Source organism: Podarcis vaucheri (assembly GCF_965113315.1).
Source record: "Podarcis vaucheri genome assembly, chromosome: 2".
NCBI classification, from domain to species: Eukaryota; Metazoa; Chordata; class Lepidosauria; order Squamata; family Lacertidae; genus Podarcis; species Podarcis vaucheri.
The window spans coordinates 112,828,032-112,855,294 of record NC_138760.1 but is presented as its reverse complement, the minus strand read 5'-3'; the positions used below and the strand labels follow the sequence as shown (position 1 = coordinate 112,855,294).

Sequence of the window (27,263 nt, the reverse complement as noted above, 5' to 3'; positions counted from 1 at the left end):
CCCGAGGTATGACTGTAGAGGCGGTGACCGTTTTAGGCTAACACATGGGTCCTTTTGGACCCCGCAGGAGGAAGAATGGACCCCCCCCCCATGCAAAATTGTCACTGCCTGTATGTTAGTGGGATGGAGCTCCTTTTGGGGGAGCACTTACCATCCCCCAATGTCATCCTTGAGTATAACCACATCCTCCATCTGTTTTCTTGGAAGCAAATCACACTAATTTCAGTGGGGCTTACTAAGCAATAGACATGTGTAGGTTTGCAGACTTTATCACAGCACGTTATCCGTGCTTTACGTCAGGGACTATAAATTATCGGGACTAGAATCTTGGCCCCGTTTTTGGTAACTGAAACCTGAGATTATTGGTCATGCGCTAAGTTCTGCTGCATACCACGCTAGGAGCCAGTTGCTACCAATGCGTAGCTCAATCCCAGCTTGGTTGTTACCTTGGGCACAAAGAGCACAACCAGGGTGATGTAAGAGGAGAAGACAATGGCGAGGGAGGCGAAAGCGAAGGCCGCATCCTGTTGACTGCTCAGGATCATGGTGACTGGGGCAGTGATGAGACACAGCACCTGCAGGAGGGAAGGATTAGAGACAGGGTCAGGGGGGCTGTGCAAGTCCGGAAAACACACACTGCAGCCGTCATTAGAAACGAGGGCATGCAGGGATATTTTATTCTGTACCGCAAAATTGACAGCAGTGCTTTATAGTCCAATCTTGTCTGCATAGCTCAGGGCAGATAATGGCACTGAATTCACACAGTGTGACAACAAGACTGCACAAAGGCAGGTGGCTGGCACTGCGGCGCTTTACACCTGAGACAGCAACTTGTCTGAGGCCATGTGGGGGTCATGGCTAGAGTGAACCCAGATGTTCCAAGGGCCTCCCAGTCACAGAATCAACATCTTTCCCTGCAAAGTGGAGGCTGGGTCCGGGGAAGCACAAAACTCACCTCTAATGCCCAAAGGAAAGACAGCTTGGCACCAGGGTACATAGGGATGCAGTATGCTGCCTTATACCGAGTCAGACCACTGGTCCATCAAGATCAGTCATAGCTACATCAGTGGTTTTCAGACATTCTCCCCTCTCATCCCACTTGGAAATTGCTGGGGGCCTTGGAAGATCACTTAATGATTTTGCTGCCTCCTTGTAACAATTCTAATGCGCTTGACTTTTCATTGTATTTTCGTTGCCCCTTTTATGTTTTATATAATCCACTTTCATAGAATCATAGAATCATAGAGTTGGAAGAGACCACAAGGGCCATTGAGTCCAACCCCCTGCCAAGCAGGAAACACCATCAGAGCACTCCTGACATATGGTTGTCAAGCCTCTGCTTAAAGACCTCCAAAGTAGGAGACTCCACCACACTCCTTGGCAGCAAATTCCACTGTCAAACAGCTCTTACTGTCAGGAAGTTCTTCCTAATGTTTAGGTGGAATCTTCTTTCTTGTAGTTTGGATCCATTGCTCCGTGTCCGCTTCTCTGGAGCAGCAGAAAACAACCTTTCTCCCTCCTCTATGTGACATCCTTTTATATATTTGAACATGGCTATCATATCACCCCTTAACCTCCTCTTTGCTTCACTACAATCCGAATTCCACGGAAATCAAATTGTAACACGGCAAAATGCAATATATAAGAGATAGGAGGAGCGAAACAAATACAATTAAAAATCATGGCAAGTATTTAATGTGATGCGTATGCCAATGCATATCCCAAGCTGGAATTAAGATTGCCAGAAGAAATATCAACAACCTCAGATATGCTGATGACACAACCTTGATGGCAGAAAGTGAGGAGGAATTAAATAAACTTTAATGAAGGTGAAAGAGGAGAGTGCAAATTATGGTCTGAATCTCAACATCAAAAAAACGAAGATCATGGCCACTGGTCCCATCACCTCCTGGCAAATAGAAGGGGAAGAAATGGAGGCAGTGAGAGATTTTACTTTCTTGGGCTCCATGATCACTGCAGATGCTGACAGCAGTCACAAAATTAAAAGATGCCTGCTTCTTGGGAGAAAAGCAATGACAAACCTAGACAGCATCTTAAAAAGTAGAGACATCACCTTGCCAACAAAGGTCCATATAGTTAAAGCCATGGTTTTCCCAGTAACGATGTATGGAAGTGAGAGCTGGACCATAAAGAAGGCTGATTGCCGAAGAATTGATGCTTTTGAATTATGGTGCTGCAGGAGACTCTTGAGAGTCCCATGGACTGCAAGAAGATCAAACCTATCCATTCTTAAGGAAATCAGCCCTGAGTTCTCACTGGAAGGACAGATCGTGAAGCTGAGGCTCCAGTACTTTGGCCACCTCATGAGAAGAGAAGACTCCCTGGAAAAGACCCTGATGTTGGGAAAGATTGAGGGCACAAGGAGAAGGGGACGACAGAGGACGAGATGGTTGGATAGTATTCTCGAAGCTACCAGCATGAGTTTGACCAAACTGCGGGAGGCAGTGGAAGACAGGAGTGCCTAGTGTGTTCTGGTCCATGGGGTCACGAAGAGTTGGACACGACTAAACGACTAAACACCAACAACACATGTCAATGCCTGACTTGAACCACAAATCCAGACATGCCACATGGACCAGTTTAGGACCCCTGGTCTATAATGACTGGTCACAGCTCTCCAGGGCAGACTGTAAACCAGCATGGCTCAAAATCAAGCATTCGCATGCAGGAACACACGGCAAAACTTTGCTCTTTCTCCCCAGAGGTTGTGGGGTCAGGAGGACTTGACTGACTTGACTCTCTCTCTTGACTGCAGTCCAGGTTTGATTTCCCTCTCTCAGAAAGCCCACTCAACAAGAACATGAGATTTTCAAGCTAGTCCAGTGGTCTGGACACGTTAGAGACAAGCGACTCACAGCCACATTGTAGATCGCCATGCCCACAGCGCGGTGGTCGTTTATCTTCTCCGTGGAGACTCCCTTTGTCTCATAGGCAAGGAAGATGCCCAGAAGCAAAAGCAGCCCTTTGAAGCCATAGAAGATACCTGCAGACAGGGAGAGAGAAAAGAAGGGGTCAGCAGGGGCCCTCAAAGTGGTAATGAAAGAGAAGGGTAAAGAGGGAAAAGGCCACTGCAGTGGGCAGTGGAGACTCTGCACATGGTTTATTGCTGACTGATAGTCATACCCTTCATTTCTATGTGTTCCCATTACTTGTACCCCCCTTTTCCTCCAAGAAGCTGAAGGTGGTTTGTAGACGGTTCTGCTCCTCCTCCGTTGATTATCCTCACAACGACCTTGCGAGGTGGATTAGGCTGAGAATGAGCGATTGGCCCAAGGTCACCCAGTTAGTAGTTTCTCATATCTATCTATCTATCTATCTATCTATCTATCTATCTATCTATCTATCTAAAATTTTTATTGGATTTTTTTTTACAACATAACATAACCCCCCAATACACAATCCACCCTCATTAAACGTGACCACAACATACAGTGAGCATAACATACAACAAAACAAACAACGAAATAAAATACTTCCTTTATCCTGTACCCTTATTTACTTCTTATAAACTGTTTCTTTTATGAATAATTATTAAGATTTTTCTAATTATAACCTAAATATCCACAAAGTCTCCTGCAGACATTAATCGAAACAAGTCCAGGTATGTATTTTAGGACACTGTTTTGGGAAGTATTCTCTGCATTTCCCCCGTGCTTTTTGAAACTCTTGTCTAGTGTGATCTCTAATTGCCTCTCTAGCCAGTTCAATATACTCTAACAGTTGGTCACCCAGTGAGTTTCATGGCCGAGTGGGGATTTGAACCATGCAAGAGGAACATCTGAGAGCACAAGCCATGAAACAGGAGTTGTGTTGCTGGGAGAAAGAAGGAAGGATGGATCGCAATATGTGTGGGACGGTGAACTGAGTTGTTTTGGGTCCTCTCCAGACATCCTTTTAAATTATACATAATCTGTTCTTGTGGATAGTCTAAGTGTATCCTCAAAATAGACATGGTCCCTTTGCTGGAACAATAGGTTAGGGAATGGTTTTGTACGTGAAGCTTGGCCACCATCAGCTTCCTGTTTTCTGAAGCCAGAAGAGCTGCTTTCTCCCTAGCATATATGGTGTTTAATAGCAAGCAGTTGGGTTAAAATCTGGTATTATAGCACCAATTCTGAAAGGCGTGTTTTCAGAATGGAGGAATGGGTGGTCCATGGACATTACTATAACTAACTTTAAAAGAACCTTGTTCAAACTTACCACCAATTTGCCTAGTTCACTGATAGCTCAGTCGGTTGAGCATGAGACTCTTAATCTTAGGGTTGTGGGTTCGAGCCCTACATCAGGCAAAAGATTGCAGGCAGTTGGACTTGATGACCCTCGTGGTCCCTTCCAGCTCTAGGATAATTATTTGGGCTCATGGTGCTGATGGGGTGGTTATACCCAATGTGCTTTTCAACACTCTGCCTGCCAAAGGTTTATGGGAAGTCATACTGCTCCATTTCCAACCAGTGCATGTCCTGCAATTGGTGTGTCCCATTTATGGTGCGCTGTAATGTAAAAGTGTCCTTCCAGATGGGAAGAATGCAGTAGCATTGTGAAAGCAGCAGAGATCCATTAAAGGTAAAGGGTCCCCGACCATTAGGTCCAGTCGTGACCGACTCTGGGGTTGCGGCGCTCATCTTGCTTTATTGGCCGAGGGAGCCAGCATACAGCTTCTGGGTCATGTGGCCAGCATGACTAAGCCGCTTCTGGCGAACCAGAGCAGCGCACGGAAATGCCGTTTACCTTCCTGCCGGAGCGGTACCTATTTATCTACTTGCACTTTGATGTGCTTTCAAACTGCTAGGTTGGCAGGAGCAGGGACCGAGCAACGGGAGCTCACCCCGTCGCGGGGATTCGAACCGCCGACCTTCTGATCGGCAAGTCCTAGGCTCTGTGGTTTAACCCCCAGCGCCACCTGCATCCCCAGAGATCCATTACTAATGTACTATTATTGCACTGATGACATGTTGCAGAACACACACATAACACACACACACACACACCAGTCTGGCAGGGTCTCTAATAGTCCTGGGATGGGGAAACAGGTATTCCAGAGGACAGGAAGGAGGGCACAGGCACAGGGAAGAAGGGATGGGCAGAAGCTGGACAAAACCAGCCCCCCAGCAGCATGGCTGAAGAGGCTCACCCAGCCAAGTGTTCATCCTCTCCGAACTGCAGTGCTCCAGCTTAGGGAGAATCAGCACGTCAATGTCACTCTTGGGCTCCTCTTTGGTGAATTCCTGCAGGGAGGAAGGAAGGGTTTAATCACTGAAGAAGATGCGAAACACCAGTTAACAAGGATGAGTCACAGTGCCAGCCATTTATTTAGTTGTTGCCTTGTGTGGGCCAAAGTGCGTGTGACGCCGGGCAGAGTCAGGCCTGCCCCAAACACAGGAGCAGCCGGAGATGCGGTTCAAACTGGAGAGCAGGGCATGTGGCAAATGTGTTTGAACTAGGCTCTCCTCGTGCCTGCTGCCTGTCGCTGGGTTTGTCTTTCAAACCATGGCCAGGGTTCCACCCTTCCATGTGCCTTTTCTGAGGCAGAAACGGTGGCAAGCTTTCAACACCTCTTGGTGACCCATCTATTTAAGCGGACGTTCTCCGGCTTGTAGGATTTTATCCCAACGCTCTGTTTTATGACCTGTTGAAATTTGCCCAGATGTTTTACCTGCGGGTTCTCTGCTTTTATATGTTTGCTTATGGTGTTGTGTATACATCTTTCTTTTCTCTCTTAATGATCTGGGGCAGATCTACAATGTAACTAATGGAGCGTAAACTTCAAGTCCCCTAATCCTGGAGGGGGGCCCCAGAAGTAACTTCAGCCCACATCGCTTTTAAAAAATTGTGTGTAGTAGACCCTGTTTGAGTCGCACGCTGTGGGTTAAACCACAGAGCCTAGGACTTGCCGATCAGAAGGTCGGCGGTTCGAATCCCTGCGATGGAATGAGCTCCCGTTGTTCGGTCCCTGCTCCTGCTAACCTAGCAGTTCGAAAGCACGTCAAAGTGCAAGTAGATAAATAGGTACCACTCCGGCGGGAAGGTAAACGGCGTTTCCGTGCGCTGCTCTGGTTCACCAGAAGCGGCTTAGTCATGCTGGCCACATGACCCGGAAGCTGTACGCCGGCTCCCTCGGCCAATAAAGCGAGATGAGTGCCGCAACCCCAGAGTCGGTCACGACTGGACCTGATGGTCAGGGGTCCCTTTACCTTCCTTTTACCTATATTTCAACATCCCCAAAGTTTGAGACTCCGTAGCACAGATGCTGTAAAGGTTTTTGTAAACGACCCCACGGAAGAAGATAACAGTGGTTATCTAGACCTCGGTGGTAGTTTCAAAGGGGCCCCCATAACAGTTCGGGCTTCAAGGCCTCCAAAATGTAGGTCCGCCTCTAGATCTCATTGTGTTTTATGTTTAAAATCCCTTATGGATTTTGCATATTAAGCAGCAGGTAAATGGGGATGATGAATGAATGAAAAATTACTCTGCGAGCAGACCATGTGGATAAATGTGGCACCGGGGTTGACTGGCAATCACTCGCATCCCTTTAGTACTGCAAATTGCAGACCCTGATTTACAAATGATAGGGGGCAGACTGGAAGCTTTGAGTCTGGCCGGCCACTGCAGAAGAGCTGTTGCTCAAGGGTTGAGCACCTGTTTTGCATGCAGAAGGTCCTAGGATCAATCTCTGGCATCTTCAGGTACGATTGAGAATGTCCCCTGGCTGAAATCCAGTCCACCAGCAGTGACTGATTCCCGTTGACACCCGTAGGGCAGAAGGCAGGGAGGCCAACAGTAGGTGGCGCTAGAGCCAATGCTATGCCAAAGCCCAGTCCCTGACGGGATGCAAGACGGCAGGCTGGTGGGACCTCACTGAAAGCAGACTGAGGTTGAGGAGGGACAGGAAGCCAGTTCCCCCATAGCACCAGCCTCTACTGTAGCCATCTGAGCTAGACGGATTGTGATGGCCTGGGAATCGGATTCAGAGGCTGAACCTGAGGAATCCCAGCCTGCACAGGAGTCCCTGCCTCCAGGGCCGGCTGAGCCGGGGCTGGGGCTTGAACCTGAAGGGCCCTCACCTGTGCTGAATCCGCTCTGGCTCCAGAGGGGATTGAGGACCCATTGCCTGCAGGTGTGCCTCTCTCAGTCCTGTCAGGGGAAGGTGAGGTTGCCTCTGGGTCCAGTAACCCTCCAGCCTCTCCGGAGCTGCAGAGGCTCAGGGCAGAGAGGCGGAGGGAACTAAGTTCTATCAGGAGGAGTGCTCGCCTTAAGGCCAGGAGAGGCGGGTCAGCTGTGGACCGGGGCCGCCCTAGGCCTCAGAGGAGATAAAGGCCAGCCAGCCCAGTCCCAGGTTGCGGGAGCAACATCATTGGTAACCTGTTCCTGCCGGCACCCTGACCTGCTCTCCTGCCAGAGTTCCTGACCATGCCCGACTCCTCACTTTGGACCTCGCTTCGCCCCTGACGGACAGCCTCCATACCCTCAACCTAGAACCGGACTTAGACCATACCGCACGGTAACCCCCCCTCCCAGGACCATCACACGGATCAATAGTCTGACTCACTCAAAGCCAGGTTCCTAACTCTTGCCTCATGGTAGTTGCAACACAGGCGATATTATTAATAAAAAAAATCCTTCCAGTAGCGCCTTAAAGACCAACTAAGTTAGTTCTTGGTATGAGCTTTCGTGTGCATGCACACTTCTTCAGATACCAACTTCGTATCTGAAGAAGTGTGCATGCACACGAAAGCTCATACCAAGAACTAACTTAGTTGGTCTTTAAGGTGCTACTGGAAGGAATTTTTTTTATTTTGACTATGGCAGACCAACACGGCTACCTATCTGTAACTGATATTATTAATGTTCAGGCATCTCTATCTGACCGAGAGCCACATGCCAACATGATGCAAGAGAGACTCCTTGAACAAAAGAAACTCACCAGTAATTAATCACTTATCTGTCAAAGGGCAGAGGTTTGCAAACTTCCTGGTTCCACAAGGGTTGGAATGCAAAGAGGCTTTCCTTAAACACTTAGATGTCACATTCCAAGCCCCCACGGCTGCTTCCTCATCTTGGCCATTGGTTGCCCTCAAATCTCAACTTCTGAATCCTGTGGGCCTTGCTTGACTCACTGTCCTCAGCAGAGGGTTGATAGGCTGAGGAAAGTTGTGTAGCTGTTGTGCGACCGTTTTAGGGGGCATGTCTTATAGAACAAATGAGAAGAACAGCTGTGGAGCCCCTCCCCCCACCTCAGGAAGGGCTATGGCTCAATGGCAGAGCACCAACTTCTTATGAAGAAGGTTCCCAGGTTCTCCAGTTTCTCCAAGCTGGGAAGCCCGGCAGAACTGCTGCCTGTCTATGTAGATAATGCTGGGGTAGGTGGATTAACAGCAAGTCAGCTCATTGGTCCATCTAGTTCAATGCTGTCTGCACAGACTGGCAGTAGCTCTCCAGGATTTCAGACATTCCCAGTCCAACGACTATCTAGGAGGCTGAGAAACGTTGTGTAGCTGTTGCTTGAGTTTGAGGAGGAGATGACGGGTCTTCTAGCAGCAGACACACAATTTTATCCAGCTCCAGGGACCACAATTCAAGCTGGGCATGGACAACCTTTGGCATCTCAGGTGCCAAAGAACTGGGCAAAGTTAGGTGTGCCTTCAGAATTTGCCTGAAGATGTATAGTGAAGAAACACTAGTGAATGGCACAACTTAGGGGCTGCCATAGGGAATGTCCTCTCCTGGGAGGTGCAGCTATAGAGAGGGCTCCTTTTGCTGGTCTTACCACAGATACCTGTAAGCACATACCTTTATACCTGAAAACACAAAACCCTGTAAAACTTCTAATCCTTCTGGAATCAGGAAGTTCGCAAGCCTTGGCCTTTGACAGATTAATTATTGGTGACTTTCTTTTGTTCCAAGTTGTCCCTCTTGCATCACGTTGGCCATAACCGCGGCTAATAACTGCTTGTAACGCTTGGTCAGATAGAGATGCCTGAACTTTAATAGCACCGCCAGTGTTGCAACTACCAGGCGGTGGAAGATGGGAACCTGCCTTATACTGAATCAGTCCATTGGTCCATCTAGCTCTCGACTGGGCGGGCTGCAGTGCAGGCTGGTCCATGGAGGGAAATGGCACACTGTCCCATCAACCTTCGTCTGCTCTCAACTGGACCCACCAGCCTGCTGTCTCACTACCAGTGAGGGTGGGCTTTGCCCCTCGGCTCTGGCGCCACCTACTGTCAGTCTCCCTGCTTTCTACCCTATCAGTCCAAAAGGGCAACAGACACCGTCAGTGGCTGGAAGTGACTCTCCAGGATTTCAAACAGGGGACACCCTCAACCCTATCTGGAGATACCGGGGATTGAACCTGGGACCTTCTGCATGCAAAGCAGATGCTCTACCTGCTGAGCCGTGGCCCTTCCCCACGTCTGTGATTGGACCGCCTGACTCCCTCACCCCTAACTGGGTGGGATGCTTCTGCAGTGGTTGTGGAGAATGGACCATTCTGCTGTGCTGCTCCCCTGAGCTAAATCACTCTTATATAACAGTTGTTAGGCCCACAATTTTTTTGAGGGGGGATTATGTCTGCCCTTTCTCCACTGCTGCTCCAAAAGCTGCTTCTGGGGGTGGGGGGCATTTTAGATCGGGGAAACACGCCTTCTCCCAACATCGGTGCTCCGATTGCAATTGCAGTGCGCCTCCCCAGCTGTATTAAAATGTGTATTGGGGACCATAGGGAGAACGTATCATCGACCTCCTGCGTCCATTTCAGTTCTAAGATGCCAGCCTGGGTTCTGATAAATTTGATATACAGTCGTACCTTGGAAGTCGAACGTCTTGTGAGCCGAACGTCTTGGCTCCTGAACGCCGCAAACCCAGAAGTGAGTGTTCCTGTTTGTGAATGTTCTTTGGAACCCGAATGTCTGACACAGCTTCCGATTGGCTGCAGGAGCTTCCTGCAGCCAATTGGAAGCCACGCCTTGGTTTTGGAAGTCGAACGGACTTCCGGAACGGATTCTGTTCAGCTTCCGAGGTACGACTGTAATAAATTTGCATATACTGCATCTGTAGATCTCAGCGCGGTTCACAATGTAAAATACAATACAAAAACACAAATATAAGGACGGTCCCCTGTCACCTTGCAGGATAAGGTAAGGCTGGAAGAGGTTCCCCTTTAAGGCTTTCAGAAGGTATTAACCGACTGAAAGTATCCCAGGTTTGCAGAATGTCCGCCTATAAAGAAAGGTTTTGATGGCAAGTGGAGGACCCAAGAGTCACATAATAATAATAATAATAATAATAATAATAATAATAATAATAATTCATTATTTGTACCCTGTCCATCTGGCTGGGTTTCCCCAGCCACTCTAGGCGTCTTCCACAAAGACCAAAAATACACTAATATGTCATACATTAAAAACTTCCCTGAACTTTAACCGATTCTAGAATTTTCACATGCATGGGAGTTCCACATGGGAATTCCCCAGGAAGGTTGTCCCATGTCAGAAACCAATGGTTACAAGAATATCCATGTGCAGCAAGCGGGGCGTGTTTGTGTGCCAGCGACAAAGTGCGCAAAACATGAAGCAACAGCTGTAAATTCTTAAAAAGCAGATTGAACTGATCCTTCGACAAACATCTTAAAACTGCTGTCCACCGGCGACGTCTTGCCACGAACCCCACGTGTGTCAGGGAGGAGGGAGGGAGAGAGAAAGAAGCAGACACACAGATGAGAGACGGGCAAAAGGGGAGTCAGGATTATTAGGGTGGGAAGGAGCCAGGAAATTTGGGTGAGATTGGCAGGCTGTGGGAGAAGAATGAGTAGAGTTAGGATCAGGTAGTGGAGGGGAGAGAGGGGGGGAAACAAGAGGCAAAATGGGAGGTGGAGGAAGATTCTTCCATGGTCTGCAGCTCGGGATAAGTGTTCTTGTAGATGCTTATTAGTGAAAACCATCACTACAGCCCTTCCTGCAAGGTCACGCAGTCCACGGAACAATTTGCCTACTGTGAGTATAGCATTGCCCTCTTCCACTGCAAAAACAGACAAACCTGTCAGCTCTGTTTTAATAAACAATGGTCTGTCCTCAAAAGAGAGTCAAGCGTGCCTGGAAACCTTGCCGCCTGCATTGGACACCCTGTTCCATAACTCTTAAATATATGTAGGCAAGCTGCAGATGCTCGGGGTGGGCATAAAGGCACTCTGTATACACTCAGTGGTCCTGTGGTCCTTCAGGTTAAGAACTTAATTCGTTCTGGAGGTCCGTTCTTAACCTGAAACTGTTCTTAACCTGAGGTACCACTTTAGCTAATGGGGCCTCCCGCTGCCGCTGCGCGATTTCTGTTCTCATCCTGAAGCAGAGTTCTTAATCTAAGGCACTATTTCTGGGTTAGCAGAGTCTGTAACCTGAAGCGTCCATTCCCCGAGGTACCACTGTATTCCTCTCCATTTTTTCATTCCACAATATCCTACTCCCTATGCTATTTAACACATACATTCAGCTGCTGGGAGTGGTCATCTGGGACTTTGGGCTGAGGTGTCATCAGTACGCTGATGCTACCCAGCTCCATTTGCCCATCGGGAGAAGTCCTGGACCAGTGCCAGCACTTGGTGGCAATCTGGATGAAACTGAATCTGAGTCCTAGAAAGAAGGAGGTGCCATGGGTGGGCGACTCCTGAGCCCAGCTCATTGGCCAACTGGCTGCTATAGATGGGGTCACACTGCCCCTGAAGGAGCAGCTTCATAGAGGTGGTGCTGGATCCATCTGCGGAATCACTGCTAGAAGCCCAGGCGACCTTGGTGGCTGCCGTTGGCCTGTTTCAGCTGGTAAGACAACCACAGCCATTTCTGGAACAGGGCAGCCTGACACCTATCGTCCATGCAAATCCCTGGACTGGATGACTGCAATGTGCGGCTGTCCTTGCGGCTGACCTGGAAGCTGCACCGAGTGCAAAATGCAATGGCTCAACTTCTGACCAGGACGGAATATTGCCATCGTATAATAATAATAATAATAATAATAATAATAATAATTTATTATTTATACCCCGCCCATCTGGCTGCGCTTCCCCAGCCACTCTGGGCGGCTTCCAAAAAAATATTAAAATACTTTAATACATCAAACATTACAAGCTTCCCTGAATAGGGCTGCCTTCAGATGTCTTCTAAAAGTCTGGTAGTTGTTGTTCTCGTTGACATCTGGTGGGAGGGCATTCCACAGGGCGGGCGCCACTACCGAGAAGGCCCTCTGCCTGGTTCCCAAAAAGTAACTTGGCTTCTCGCAGCGAGGGAGCTGCCAGAAGGCCCTCGGCGCTGGACCTCAGCGTCCGGGCAGAACGATGGGGGTGGAGACGCTCCTTCAGATATACTGGACCAAGGCCTTTTAGGGCTTTAAAGGTCAGCACCAACACTTTGAATTGTGCTCGGAATTTCATCAGCTGCTGAAAGAATTGCACTGGTTGCTGCCGCTTAGCAAGGCTCAAGGTGTTGGTGTCGGTCTACAAAGCCTTATACAGTACAGCTTGGGACCAGGATACCGAAAAGACTGCCACACTCCCCTGATCACTGTGTGCTGCAGATGGGATTTTAAATGGGGATGGGGTGGAAAGGATGGGGGAGGGCTGAGCAGCAGTAGCACAACCCTTTGCACTGGGCCAGATTTCCCAACCTGGCACCCTCCAAATATTGCTGTACTGCAACTCCCATTATCCCTGCCCGCTGCTCACGTTATTAGAGGCTGATTGGTGCTGGAAGTCCAGCGTCTGAGAAAGGCTCTTAGATGGCCAGGCTCTCACCAGAACAGGACAGTTTGAGCATATATCACCAATCCTGGCCCGACTGCACTGGCTGCCAGTTGGTTTCCAGGCCCAGTTCAAAGTGCTGGTCTTGACCTATAAAGCCTTACAGGACCTCAATACCTTAAGGACAGCCATACAAACCGACCCACACCCTGCACTTGTCATCTCAGGACCTTCTCTATGTCCCCCTTCCCCAAGAGGTTTGGAGGGCGGCAACACAAGAACCGGCCTTTTCGGTGGTGGCTCCTCATCTGTGGAATGCTCTCCCCAGAGAGGCTTGCCTGGTGCTGTCATTACATACCTTTAGGCACCAGGCAAAAACATTCCTCTTGGCTGTTAAATAATCTATGGCCTGTTAAAGCTGTGGGGCTGGGTGGACTGTTGTTATGATTATTTTACTATTATGCTGTCTGCTATTATGCAGTTTATTATGTTTTTATTATTGTGCTCCGTAAAATGCTTTCTTAATGTTGCTCTGGAATCTTTTGATAAAACGGGGTATACAAATCAAATAAATCAAATAATTAATAGTAATTAAGGCCTTGTACCGAAAATTGATTTCCTAGTTTGGTTCTGTCACCAATTAAGCACTGGGCATGGAGCACCTTGTGTATTTGTGGATGTGACTTGTGTTCAATCGCCCTGCAAGCTATTTAAGCCTCCCAGCATGAGAGCCACACGCAAGGGCATTACCTCTGTGGTGCGTTTCAGTGGGTTGACAATTTGCCAGATGGCCAAGATGACGAAGTCAAGCCCGACAAGCAGCCCAACCGTGGCGTAGAGCTTCCAGGGCTCCAGAGTCTGGAAGAGAAGAGGAAAGACAGAATGAGGGAACAGGAGGCCTGAGGGCACTTCCAGATGGTTGTTATTTGGGGGTGGGATTCAGTCCCATTGTGGCTGGCTCAGGTTGTGTAGTTATAGCTGCCTGGGAGACCTTGTGCAGCAAACCCACTTCCCCAAAGGGTTGGGCAGGTTTTTTTGTATATAATTTAAATTTACTGTTTTACTATTTAAACATCCTTAAAATATCAAGGACTTCCCACCTTCTCTTTCCATGGTTCATTTTACATATCATAAATCCCTGCATATTTTACAAAAAACTAAACCATTCAGTATTCCATTATTACATCCATCAAAACTTATTTACACTGTTGAATTTATCTTAATGCCGCCAACGTTTTCAAGTGTACACAGTTTCCCCCCATAGTATACTCAATAAACATTTTCCAATCTTCTCTCATCGTATGTTCTTCTCGTTCTCTTATTCTATACGTTAAATCTGCAAGCTGTGCATTTTTTGTCAATTTAAGTTGCCATTCAGCATTGGGTGGGGTTTTTTTGAGAAGGAAAGCGGTGGGGAAATCAGTGGGAAATGTGGGATAATGCTTGCTTTGACGCAATGCCATCTGCGCCCCCTGCACACAATTCGGAATGAACGCTCAGTCGACGCCCAATGTCACCTAATCTCCCAGCAAACTAATCAGGATGAGTGCTCAAAAGATGGGGAGAGCCCTGAGTCAGCTGAAAGGGGTGTTCCAGAATACACAAAAAAACATTCACAGAGGTCAAGCACAGAGGCTCCCCTCTATGGCACACCTGAGATTCGCTATATTGTATGAACCACTCCACCCAATAGCCTTTAACCTAGAGACACACCTGCCAGATATGAAGTAGGCAACTATAATCTGCATTATGAGACCAAAACAAGGGAGCGGCGGTGTTGATTTCAGATAGGTTTCTTCTGAAATGGGTGGCTTCGGTCTTGCGATCACCCCCAAAGCCCCCACCCATAAAATGCTGGGAACTATCGTTTGCCTCTCACATAGTTTGCCAGGGTCCCCAACAGCCTTAACAAACCATAGTTCTCATGATTCTTTGGCGGAAGCTGTGCAATTTACAGGTATGGTTCATGCATAGTTCTCGCCCAATGCTCCCAAGGTATCTTCGCACACCATCTAGCTAGTCACAACTGTTTCATAAATAATGGCGTTTCAAAGAGAGGCCTTCTCAGCACCAAACGGCTGAACGCTCTCCCTACAGTGTTACCTGCAACCGAAAACCTCAAAGTGTCTTGCGGCCAGCAAATCTTATGACAGCAGAAACATCCACAGACTAGAGCCCACTTCTTCATCATCAATTAAATTTATATACCACCCTTTATCCAGAGATCTCAGGCTGGTTCACAAGATAAAAATGCAGGATAAAAGCACAAAATGGAAAGTTAAAACAAAAACAGCCCCCCCCAATCCATAGAAGCTTATGCCACAAACAAATTGTGAACCTTTCACGTGCTAAAAAAAGAGACTATTTGCTGGGTTTTGCCATAGCTTCAGACTTAACCTCTGAAAGCTATGCAACTAGAATGGGGAACCTGAGTTGGACTCCAACTCCCATCAGCCCTCAGCCGGCATGGCCCAAGGGTCATGGATGATGGGAGTTGTAGTCCAGCCACGCTTGAAGGGCCACACAGGCTCCCTCATCCTTGCTAGGCAGTTCGTCTCTGGCGCCTTGGTAAAGCAGGTCAAAGCGCCTCACCTTCCGCCGTTCTTTCTTCTCTTCTTTCTTGGTGAAAACCGTGTGCACCCACCAGATCTTGGTGAACATGCTGCCGTAGCCCAGGCTGAAGCCCAAGCCCAGGAGCCAAAGGCGAGCCTGTGGATTGGAGAGCCCAAAACAGCAACAGAAGAGCATGGTTAAGAGCACTGCCACATTTGGCCCAACATACCCAAGAAGTGCCAGACATTCCCACAAAGCTGCAGCACAGAGACAAACCAGACATTATGGAGGCAACCTTGGATGGAAAAGCCACGTGGTTGCCAGTCTAGAGTGGAGAGGGCTTTAAAATGCAGCTTCAGTGCGTGGGTGCTCTCTCTCTCTGTCCCCCATCCTCCCAAAAAACCCTGATTTACCCAAGCTTATTGTCTCGGTAAGGGACGTGGGTGGTGCTGTGGGTTAAACCACAGAGCCTAGGACTTGCCGCTCAGAAGGTCGGCGGTTCGAATCCCCGTGACGGGGTGAGCTCCCATTGCTCGGTCCCTGCTCCTGCCAACCTAGCAGTTCGAAAGCATGTCAAAGTGCAAGTAGATAAATAGGTACCGCTCCGGCGGGAAGGTAAACGGCGTTTCCGTGCGCTGCTCTGGTTCGCCAGAAGCGGCTTAGTCATGCTGGCCACATGACCCGGAAGCTGTACGCTGACTCCCTCGGCCAATGAAGCGAGATGAGCGCCGTAACCCCAGAATCGGCCACAACTGGACCTAATGGTCAGGGGTCCCTTTACCTTTACCTTTATTGTCTCTGTATAATATTATAATACCAGAAGCATCACCTGTTAGGAGGGAAATGGCTGGAAGAGTCTGATCTCCCATCTCACCACTTCTGCCAGGCTTTCCTGATCTGCTGCCTTCCAGAGGTTTTGGACCAGAATTGCCAGCAGTCTCACCCAGCTGTGCTGCCAGAGGCGGACAGGAGTTGTGGGCACCATTTTGGGGAAGGGAGACCTCTGCCGTATTTTAAATTCTCAATCCCACCCACCCAAGTTCCATGTGAATTGAGCAAAGCTGGCTGGGTTGTGCCACTGTAATGCACCATCTATTCCAGTCTTGTTCCCTGCCGTTTTGATTTCCCTCCCCTGTTTCCTCTGCCATCCTCCTGCCTCCTTCTCCGCCTCAGGTCTGGGGAACCTGCACTAGACTCCAACTCCCATCCGCTTCCAGCATGGCCAAGTGTCATGGTTGATGGGAGTTGTATTTGGAAGCATGCTGCCTTAGAGAAACCTTTCTTGGAGGTTTTAGAGATGAGGTGGAGTGGCTGACAGAGTGGTGCAGAGCTAACAATTTGCTCAGAAATATAAGGAAGACAAAGGAGCTTGTGGTGGACTTCAGGAGACACAAGAGCAACGTCCAGCCATTTTTGATTGATGGGGTCTGTGTGGAGAGGATAACAACGTTCAGATTTTTGGGCATTGAATTACAAGAGGATCTGTCCTGGAGTGTCAACACAAGGAGGCTTGTGAAGAAGGCGCAGCAGAGACTGTATTTTTTGAGAATACTAAGGAAAAACCATCTTCCGCAGAAACTGCTGCTTGCCTTCTATCACTGTGCCATTGAGAGCGTGCTCACTTATGGCTTATCTGTGTGGTACGGAAGCTGAACTACCCAGGACAGGATGGGGTTGTGCAGGGTTGTTAAGGCAGCAGAGAGCATTGTTGGCTGCCCACTCTCCACCTTAGAGCAGATTTATGCCACAAGGTGCCATAGGAAGGCACTGGACATAGTAAAAGATCCATCGCATCCTGGTCACTGTCTCTTCGAGCTCTTGCCGTCGGGACGGAGATACAGGTCAATGAAGACAAGAACGAGCCGTCTTAAGAACAGCTTCTTCTCCAGAGCGATCTCGGCCCTGAATTGGAAGCCCGGACTTTGAAAGTCATCTAATCTTCCTTGCTGTATTATACTGTATTGTTTAATTAGTGTTTTTATGGAGCAGTCAAGTAATTTCGTTGTCCCCGAAGGGGGCAATGACAATAAAGATATTATTATTATTATTATTATTATTATTATTATTATTATTATTATTATTAAAGCCAAGGCTGGGTGGCCATTGGTCATGGATGCTTTAGTTGAGATTCCTGCACCGCAGCAGGTTGTACTAGAATGACCCTTGGGGTCACTTCCAACTTCTCAAAAGATTCCACCAACGGTGTCTCTGAAAAATGTTACACATCACTTGGGAAGACAGGCGAACTAATACCAGTGTACTGGAAGAAGCAAAGATCACCAGTGTTGAAGCAATGATTCTTCAACATCAACTTCGTTGGACTGGTCATGTTGTGCGGATGCCTGATGATCGTCGTCCAAAGCAACTACTCTATTCCGAACTTAAAATTGGAAAGTGTAATGCTGGTGGTCAACAAAAGAGGTTTAAAGACTGTCTCAAGCCAAATCTAAAAAAATGTAGTATAAAGGTAAAGGTACCCCTGACCAATAGGTCCAGTCACGGATGACTCTGGGGTTGCAGTGCTCATCTCGCTCTATAGGCCGAGGGAGCTGGCCTACAGCTTCCGGGTCATGTGGCCAGCATGACTAAGCTGCTTCTGGTAAACCAGAGCAGTGCACGGAATCACGTTTGCCTTCCTGCCAGAGCGGTACCTATTTATCTACTTGCACTTGACATGCTTTCAAACTGCTAGGTTAGCAGGAGCAGGGACCGAACAATGGGAGCTCACCCCGTTGCGGGGATTCGAACCGCGACCTTCTGATTGGCAAGCCCTAGGCTCTGTGGTTTAGACCACAGCGCCAAACACTGACAACTGGGAAACACTGGCCTGCGAGCGCTCCAGTTGGAGAACAGCCTTTACCAAAGGTGTCATTGGCTTTGAAGACACTTGAACTCAGGACGCAAGGTAGAAACGTGCTTAGAGGAAGGCACGCTTGGCAAACCCTCACTGTGATCAACTCCCGCCAGGAAACCTAGGTCCCCACTATGGAAGGATGTGTGGATCCAGAATTGGCCTGCACAGTCACTTATGGACTCATTGTTAAAACCATGCCTATGGAAGACAATCTTACTCGACTACAAGTGATCGCCAAGGAAGAAGACTTCCAACTCTATGATTCTAGGAAAGTAGAGGTAGAACATAGCCACTGTGGCTAGTAGCAAGTGATTGCTTTGTCCTCCATGAATTTGTCTAATCCTCTTTCAAAGCCATCCAAGTTGGAGGCCATCGCTTACAATTCTCTAATGGAAGCGTCAAGACTGCCACCTACTTTTTCCCATTGGTAAAATACAGCAGGACGTACCAACTTAACTTAAGCTTCAATGGTCAATTAAGATTTTATATTGTCTGCTCCGCTAAATAATATTCCTATTCTGCTGACTGAATGGGTGTGGCAAAAGAAGAGAAAGAGAGTATCTTACAGCAGCCCTGCAATGTAGTTCAGCGGCAGGGTTGAGGCTAGTTTGGTTTTGCAACCCAAAACGGTCCTTGGAGCGGAAACCTTGCAACTCCATCGAGTTGCATGCATATACCTCTAAACGTCTTTTAAAATTAAAAAAGGAATCCATTTCCCCACAGATTCCTAGTTAGAAAGCGCATCAAATCCTCCACTGCCTGCTACCTTTTGCTCTCTTTTTTCGGTGGTGGGAGGAGGCAAATTGGTGCCTGAGTGTTGCTATGTCAAAACTTGGATTTCGTCCATCAATTTCCATGGGGAGCTCTCGCTTCTATCCCAGGGGAAGATGGAAAAAGAAGAGAGCTACGGGTCTCAGAAACAGCCCTATGCGTGATCTAACTGGGAGGTCTATGTCCAACAGACGATGCCCCAGACCTCTAGAGAGTCTATCATGTACCTGGCAAACAAAGGGAAAGAGGCCCTTGCTGATGTGGAGGCCATCCAGTCCGAGCGGGAAGACAGACGCTTGCGCCAGTGCGCAACCCACGGCTGTCATGTTGTTGAGGTACGGCTGTGAGTTCTGGATGTATCTGTGAAAGAACGGAAGGTGTGAGAGATCTAAAGCGGGGGGTGGGGGGTGGTTGCATCTGAAAGGATCTAACCCCGGCTGCCCTCTATGCCCACATTATGGAGTTGCAGTTACTTGGTTTTTTTTTAATTTTTATGTTTTTTTAAGTTTATTTATTTATTTATTTAATTTAAATTCATCATTAATACACATATACAAGCATACAAACATACATTTCATACAATCCTTAAAAATGTTCAAACATACTTACTCTCAATCCCACAAATAGTTCCTTTCCCCATCACCATCCACCAACCCTTCACCCCACCTTTGTGTTTGACTTCCAATCTACTCAATTACAATTTCTTTCCACTTCTATTACTTTCTTTCACACACCTTTACCCTAATTTCATACTTCTTTTTCTATTACACATTGTTTTCCATATTATTTGATATTTCAGTATCTGAATTGCAGTTACTTGTATATTTTTTGAGATGTATTGTATGATATATATACAGTGGTACCTCGGGTTACAGACGCTTCAGGTTACAGACACTTCAGGTTACAGACTCCGCTAACCCAGAAATAGTACCTCAGGGTAAGAACTTTGCCTTAGGATGAGAACAGAAATTGTGCGGCGGCAGCGGGAAACCCCATTAGCTAAAGTGGTACCTCAGGTTAAGAACAGTTTCAGGTTAAGAATGGACCTCCAGAACGAATTAAGTTCTTAACCCGAGGTACCACTGTATATATATTATTTTGAAGTGGCTTATTTGTACATTTGTATATTTTGAATGACATCATACCGATTATATATTTACTAACAGCCAGCGTGTTGCGTTTCCATTTTTGTAGATTGTCACATTTTGCAACACAGGGGTTTGTGTTTGTTCACATTATGGGGAGCAACAGATTAAAGGTACGTCGTCCGGGCTTTACATCCTCAAGAGCCATGGTGGTGTTATTGGCAAACGGAGAGGCCAATAGTGCCTTGAGTGCCAAGGAAAACAAACATGGAGCCTGGCACGTTTCCCTGCGCAGCTCTGCTGCCTGTCCGTCTGATACAAAAGTCCTTCCGGCCTCCAATAACAGGTGTCGGATAAATGGTGTCTAACACAGAGTCTTGCATAGGGGGATAAGACAGATGCCAAGTCCTTTCGGAAAATGTATAGATCTGCATCCACACTGGGAACCTAGCCTCACATGTTATTAGCTCACTTTTTATAAGGCATCTGCATGGCGTCACAATCAAAATATACCATATTTTTCGCTCTATAGGATGCACCAGACCATAAGACGCACCTAGTTTTAGAGGGGGAGAACAAGAAAAAAAAATTCTCTCCCTCTCTGCGCAGCGCCCCTTCAGCGAAGTGACAGGAGAAACGGAGCCCCTTCCATTTCTCCTCCCGCTTTGCTGAAGGGGCGCTGCGCAGAGAGGGAAAGCTGCACAGCGCCTCTCCAGCGAAGCCAGGAGAGCAAGAGGGATGGGTGCGCACCAATCCCTCTTGCTCTCCTGGCTTCAGCGAAAGCAACGCGAAGCCTCCGAAGCGCAGCGGGAGCGCTCCTGCTGCGCTCCGGAGACTTTGCGTTGCTTTTGCTGAAGCCATGGAGCCTGCATTCACTCCATAAGACGCACACACATTTCCCCTTAATTTTTGGAGGGGGAAAAGTGTGTCTTATAGAGCGGAAAATACGGTACTCCTCCCATGTTTTCCCTTCTCAGCTTCTATTAAGGCTTCCCCCCATGCCCAGACTTTACAAAATCCAAGTGAATGGAGCAGCTGCACAAATTCCTCAGGTGCAGATGACTCGCTGAGCTGCTATTCCATAGCTCTGCCAGCAGAAGAGTGGGTGACTAAGTAGGTTGAGGGTTACCCACCTGACGTGCCCGTTGTAGATGTTGAAGGCCAAGCAGATGATGGCCAACAGGATACCCACGCTGGAGAGCACCGAGACAGAAATGAAGAGCTTCTGGGAGAGATACCGGAAAGTGATGATGACCTTTGTGTAGTCAGCCGGCGGGACACCGCCTGTAGGGTATGGGGGGGGGGGAAGAACAGAGAAACTCAGGCGCCTCATAGTCCTTTCCACCATTCACATCCAGGAAGACTATCTTCTTTTTCCCCCATGAATGGCTTTGCTTGCCCCTTTCTGTGACCCTGGAAGACAGAGGGCAAGTTGGCACCAGCCAATCTGACAACAACAAGGCCGCCGTGTGCATGGATGTGGCTGTGTGGCAACTGCCCTGAGTGGCTCAACAAGCGCATAGGCTGCCTCCTGCCTCAACCCAGTTTCACATATTTTCCAAGGTCATAGCTGTCAATTTTTCCCTTTTCTTGCGAGGAATCCTATTTGGAATAAGGGAATTTCCCTTTAAAAAAGGGAAAAGTTCACAGCTATGCCCAAGGTGCTTTACAGCAGCTTGGTCTCAGCAGACACTGGGACTTGACTTGTTTTTAAATATATTTATCTCTCTATGTCTCTATCTATATCTATCTATCATCTATCTATCTATCTATCATTATCTATCTATCTATCTATCTATCTATCATCTATCTATCTACCATCTATCTATATCTATCTCTCTATCATCTATCATCTATCTATCTATCTATCTATCTATCATCTATCTATCTATCATCTATCCATCTATCTATCAATCATCTATCTATCATCTATCTATCATCTATCATCTATCTATCTATCTATCTATCTATCTATCTATCTATCTATCTATCTATCATCTATCTATCTATCTATCTATCTATCTATCTATCTATCATCTATCTATCTATCATCTATCCATCTATCTATCAATCATCTATCTATCATCTATCTATCTATCTATCTATGTATCTATCTATCTATCTATCTATCTATCTATCTATCTATCATCTATCTCTGTGTGTATGAGTAGTAAGAGAACCATGTATGGCACCTTTAGCTACTAGGAGGAAAGATGGGATTTAAATGCAGTAAATAAATTACACACACACACACACAAATTTTTCATTCGCTTTTGTGAATAGCCACACCTACTTACAAATAAAATGAACCCAAGAAGTAAGGAAATTGAAAGTATTGTATGAACTATTTTGTATACATTATATCCCCTTCATAGATCACTGCCTTGTCGTGGTGAAATGGCTTGAATAGCTCCAAGGGGCTATGAGCTATGCCGTGCAGGGCCACCCAAGACGGACAGGTCATAGCCGAGAGTTTAGACTAAATGTGATCCACCTGGAGAAGGAGCTGGCAATCCACTCCATTATTTTGCCAAGAAAACTCTATGGACATAAAAAAGGAGAAGCTTTGAGAAGAAAGTGAGAGTTTCCAAGGCATGTTCTGGTTCATGGGGTCACGGAGAGTCGAATACAACTAAGACGACTAAACTAAGGTAACCAGACGTCCCCGTTTCCCAGGGACAGTCCCCGGATTTACAAATCAGTCCCCTGACAAAATCCATCTATTTAGTAGGAAGTTGAAAAGTGTCCCTGGATTCACTGAAAAAAAATCTGGTAACCTTAGACTAAACAACAACAACGTGCATTACATCACTCCTTATTTTTATTTTGGGTCCTGCGAGAGTCACACAACTGGTTGCCATGCCTAAAAAGTCAGTCTCTTACCAATCCATTTTTCATTGTTGTACCAGGAGAGATTATCCTTGGTGCTGTCGTAATACCCGATCTTCTTATAGATGCCATCTGTTGGCAGAAGGAGGCATTACATACAGTAGGGAGGTGAGGCCTTGATGCTGGGTAGGAAAGTGGAACAAACCCCTAGCGGTGGCAGGGGATGGGCCAGAGGCTCTCAACTTAAATTTCATGCGGATGTGGGCAGCATGGAAGGAACGGGGAGGGGGGAGAGAAAATGAGGGGAAAGCCTAAATGGATGAAAAGGGGGGGGGTCCAGAACTTTGGCTGGGTGGAGAGAGAGAGAGAGAGAGAGAGAGAGAGGTGTCAGAAAGGGAGAGGGAGAAAGAAAAGGGTGTTAAGGAAGTTAACAAATAATAAGACAATGAATAATGGGAGGCTGGGATTGATCAGGAGCAGTACTGCACAGTGGCATCTGGGGTCTTCCCAAACTATCATGGGACACAGAGAACAGCTGCCTTACAGGAATCTCAGAAGAGAAACCAACACACCCAGCACAACGACAATGATCCTTGCTCACCCTGAAGCTGCTCAATGAGGGTCCAGGCCATCCGAGAGCCGCTGGCGTCAAAGACCACATGTCCCTGGGGGGGAAAGGGAGTTGCATATTCAATAGTTGGGCCTGGTGAGTACTTAATGTTCCCAATTCCTATAGTTATAATTTGTGGGTTGCCATCTGTTTCTATTCTGATCTTAATCTGATTTTAAGCTGTATTTTAATTGATTGTTGGATTTTATGTGTTGATTGTATTATATACTCTGCTGTTAGCCGCCCTGAGCCCGGTCCTGGCTGGGGAGAGTGGGATATAATAATAATAATAATAATAATAATAATAATAATAATAATAATAATAATCAGTGCTTGTGCTTTTTCGGGGGAGGGGGTGCAGGGGTACGCATACCCCTAAACATTTTGTGAATCTTTGTACTTTTGTCCATTTACTGTACAGTGGAACCTCGGATTGCGAGCATGATCCATGTGGGAGGCATGTTCGCAACCCAGAGCGCTGCATCTGCGCATACGCAGGACGTTATTTGGTGCTTCTGCGCATGCGCAAAGCTCCAAAACCCGGAAGTAACCTGCTCCAGCACTTCCGGGTTTCGGCGTGTCCGTAACCTGAAAATGCGTAACCCGAAGCGTCTGTAACCCGAGGTACCACTGTATTTATTTTTCCCGATTTGAACTATAAAATGGTGGTTTTCTTGAGTCAAAACGAGAGTACCCCTAAACATTTTTTAAGGGAAAAAAGCACTGTGCATATTAATACAGGGTCTCCCAAGTTTCTGGGCAGCATACAAATACTGTACAGACAGACAGAGAGACAGACAGACAGACAGATAGACAGATAGATATGTGGGCATTTCTAAATCTCAAACATCCACAAGAGCCACACACAGAGACTCCCTCAAAGGCTGAAGAGTTGAGGGCTCGGTAGATCTCATCTGTGATAGTCCTGTTGTTATAATTGAAGTCTTCCAGTCGCAGGCCCTTCTTCACCAGCTCCGTGGAGGTCTTGTTGAGTGCTAGTGCCAGGGCCCAGACGGCATCATAGGCCAGCGGAGCCTCCTGGAAGCCTCCCGTCTCCTCTGGGGATTTTTCCACCCGCTTCGTCAGCTTCTCAATGAACTCCTGCGATGTCTGTAGGGGACAAAAGAAAGATTGAAAATGATCCCTAAACATGTAAATTATGGTTAAGGTCGGATGGATAATGTGTTCCCTCTGGATCACAATTTGATTTTGCAACAGGATTGAGCCTTAGAGTGGCAGCAAGTCTTGTTTTTCCAGGCACCCCAGTCCTTCCACCCCATGTTGACTCTATAATAGCTATTTAATGTTTTAATGTTGTATTTTAATTTGGTTTTTGCTAAGTTGTGGGTGAACATATCAGACGACACAGCGATTCTTCAAACAGCTCTTGTTTATTCACAGGCCAGAAGAGAACTGAACTGAAGGGTTCAGTCAGCCTGCTTATATAGAGCTCCAGTACAATGTAACTGTAACAATTTTCTAAAACTATCCAATCACTGAACGTCACTTTTGATCCCTTATTTGCATAACTATCTACAGTATCCCCCTGCTGGCCCAGGCTGAGAACTTCAGTACATAACAGTTTTTAAGTTGTATTTCAATCAATTTGTTTTTATATCGGTTGTTAGCCGCCCTGAGCCTGGTCTTGGCTGGGGAGGGCGGGCTATAAATAAAAGTTGTTGTTATTGTTGTTGTTGTTGTTATTATTATTATTATTATTATTATTATTATTATTATTTAAGTTAATCCTACCTAGTAAAAAAGAAAAAAAATCAATGGCTTCTCAAAGATCTGGAGTAAAATTCTTAAGACTGAATAAAGTTTTAAAAGTATTAACTGTCACATGAATCGACTCTCTTTAACAGACAGAAATCCATTAAGGTGAAATCTTGCTTTAAAAATCTGGGAGGGGGGAAGCGGGTTTTTAAAATTTGGTTTTTGTCCATTCGGAATATTACAAAAGTTTCTTGCTCCCTTTGACAATGTATATTGCTTTCACCATTGCCCATAACCTGCAGCTTGAGCAAACATCTGGTTTCTGTTTTTTTAAATCACCTCTCAGCTTGAACCAGACCTCTCCAGACTTTCGCCTTGGAGCCAGCTCTCAACAACAAGAGTTAGGCTTGGGACATTTGACAACATTTGTGGCTTAGGACCCTCGTATCTACGGGACCGCCTCTCCTGGTCTGCCCCGCTGAGGACCTTAAGGTCCATGAATAACCATAGTTTAGAGGTCCCGGGCCCTAAGGAAGTCAGACTATCCTCCACCAGGGCCAGGGCTTTTTCAGTGATGGCTCCGACCTGGTGGAATGCTCTGTCCCATGGGACTAGGGCCCTTCAGGATTTAACCTCTTTCCGTCAGGCCTGTAAGACAGAGCTATTCCACCTGGCCTTTAATTTGAATTCAGCCTGATCTTTTATTTCCCTTCTCTTCCCTCCCCCTCCCCTTTTATGAAGATTCCCCACTCTGAGACCCCACAGCTATTTCTCCCCTGGCCTCCTCGCTGGCCCAAGTAGGACCAATTCAGCCAGCTAGCCCTGGGGATTATCTGATTGATTTTTGAATTTTATTGTTATTCATGTTTTTATACCGTATTTTATGCTGCTTTTACAATTAAGTGTTTTAAAGTGTTTTAAATTTGTTGTTAGCCACCCTGAGCCCGGTTTTTGAACCTGGAAGGGCGGGGTATAGATAAAAAAATATTATAATTATTATTTTATTGCTTCCAAACGTCAGAGCGTGACTTCCAGGCAAGCTTAAAAACCCCAACATTTGACATTTAAAAAGGTAAAGGGACCCCTGACCATTAGGTCCAGTTGCGGACGACTCTGGGGTTGCGGTGCTCATCTTGCTTTACTGGCCGAGGGAGCCGGCGTACAGCTTCTGGGTCATGTGGGCAGCATGACTAAGCCACTTCTGGCAAACCACAGCAGCACATGGAAACGCCATTTACCTTCCCGCCAGAGCGGTACCTATTTATCTACTTGCACCTTGACGTGCTTTTGAACTGCTAGGTTGGCAGGAGCAGGGACTGAGCAACGGAAGCTCACCCCGTCACGGGGATTCAAACCGCTGACCTTCTGATCAGCAAGTCCTAGGCTCTGTGGTTTAGACCACAGCACCCCCCGCACCTCCCTATTCCCCCCCATGCCCTCTGAGATGCTCCCTCACCATATTGGAGATGCTGCGCGTGTTCTCTGGGTTCAACATGACGATCTCGGTGGTGATGTGGCCCTCCACGGCCTCCCTCATCTCCTCTTCCGTGCAGTTAATATTCGCATCCTTGATGCGGAACCAGTTGTCGGCGTACCAGCCAATCAGGAACCAGACGTACTTTTTCCCAAACAAACGCTCCTTGTAGACCTGTCCCCAGTGCCGCAAGAGAGGAGAAATGAAGGTTTGCCAGTAAGTAGAGTGGTCCAGTCAGGGCCATGCCATGGCTTGCATTTCATCTCAAGCCTCCTAGTGTAGGGCCATAGCAACCCCCCCCCCCAAGGCCTTTCTTAAAAAGGAGAGGTCCATCAGGAGAACAAGGCTGGCATTGATGGAACAGGCTCAAATGTTTATTATTCAAGGTTGTAAAGAGATAAGCAAACTCAGGAACGCACATGGCCGTGGTGTAGTGAGGCCATGGCAGGAAGGAGGGAGCCAAGACCTTACATGGTAATAGGAACTTACTATAACTTTCGATTTCCCAGAAATCAGGTGGTTTACAATAAATCAGGTGGTATTGTATTCTGCAAATGTATAAAAAGCTGGCTCGCTTAGAATTCGGGGCCAGACTCCGAGCATGAGCTGGTCTGTGCCTTTGTGTCCAA

At 47.1% G+C, this 27,263-nt stretch overlaps 1 protein-coding gene across 1 annotated transcript in view; it reads right to left on the bottom strand.

The window, feature by feature from the left end:
- GABBR1 (gamma-aminobutyric acid type B receptor subunit 1) overlaps positions 1 to 27,263 on the bottom strand; it is a 172,705-nt gene that overhangs the window by 6,969 nt on the left and 138,473 nt on the right. Inside the window, exons 12-22 of the mRNA XM_082209305.1 lie at positions 26,617 to 26,808; positions 24,312 to 24,554; positions 23,436 to 23,499; positions 22,889 to 22,966; positions 21,139 to 21,289; positions 19,148 to 19,280; positions 15,335 to 15,451; positions 13,493 to 13,600; positions 5,153 to 5,246; positions 2,877 to 3,004; positions 447 to 575 (exon numbers count right to left, since the gene is read on the bottom strand). Of these exons, the coding sequence (XP_082065431.1) occupies positions 447 to 575; positions 2,877 to 3,004; positions 5,153 to 5,246; positions 13,493 to 13,600; positions 15,335 to 15,451; positions 19,148 to 19,280; positions 21,139 to 21,289; positions 22,889 to 22,966; positions 23,436 to 23,499; positions 24,312 to 24,554; positions 26,617 to 26,808 (1,437 nt within the window). The remainder of the gene's footprint in view (positions 1 to 446; positions 576 to 2,876; positions 3,005 to 5,152; positions 5,247 to 13,492; positions 13,601 to 15,334; positions 15,452 to 19,147; positions 19,281 to 21,138; positions 21,290 to 22,888; positions 22,967 to 23,435; positions 23,500 to 24,311; positions 24,555 to 26,616; positions 26,809 to 27,263) is intronic.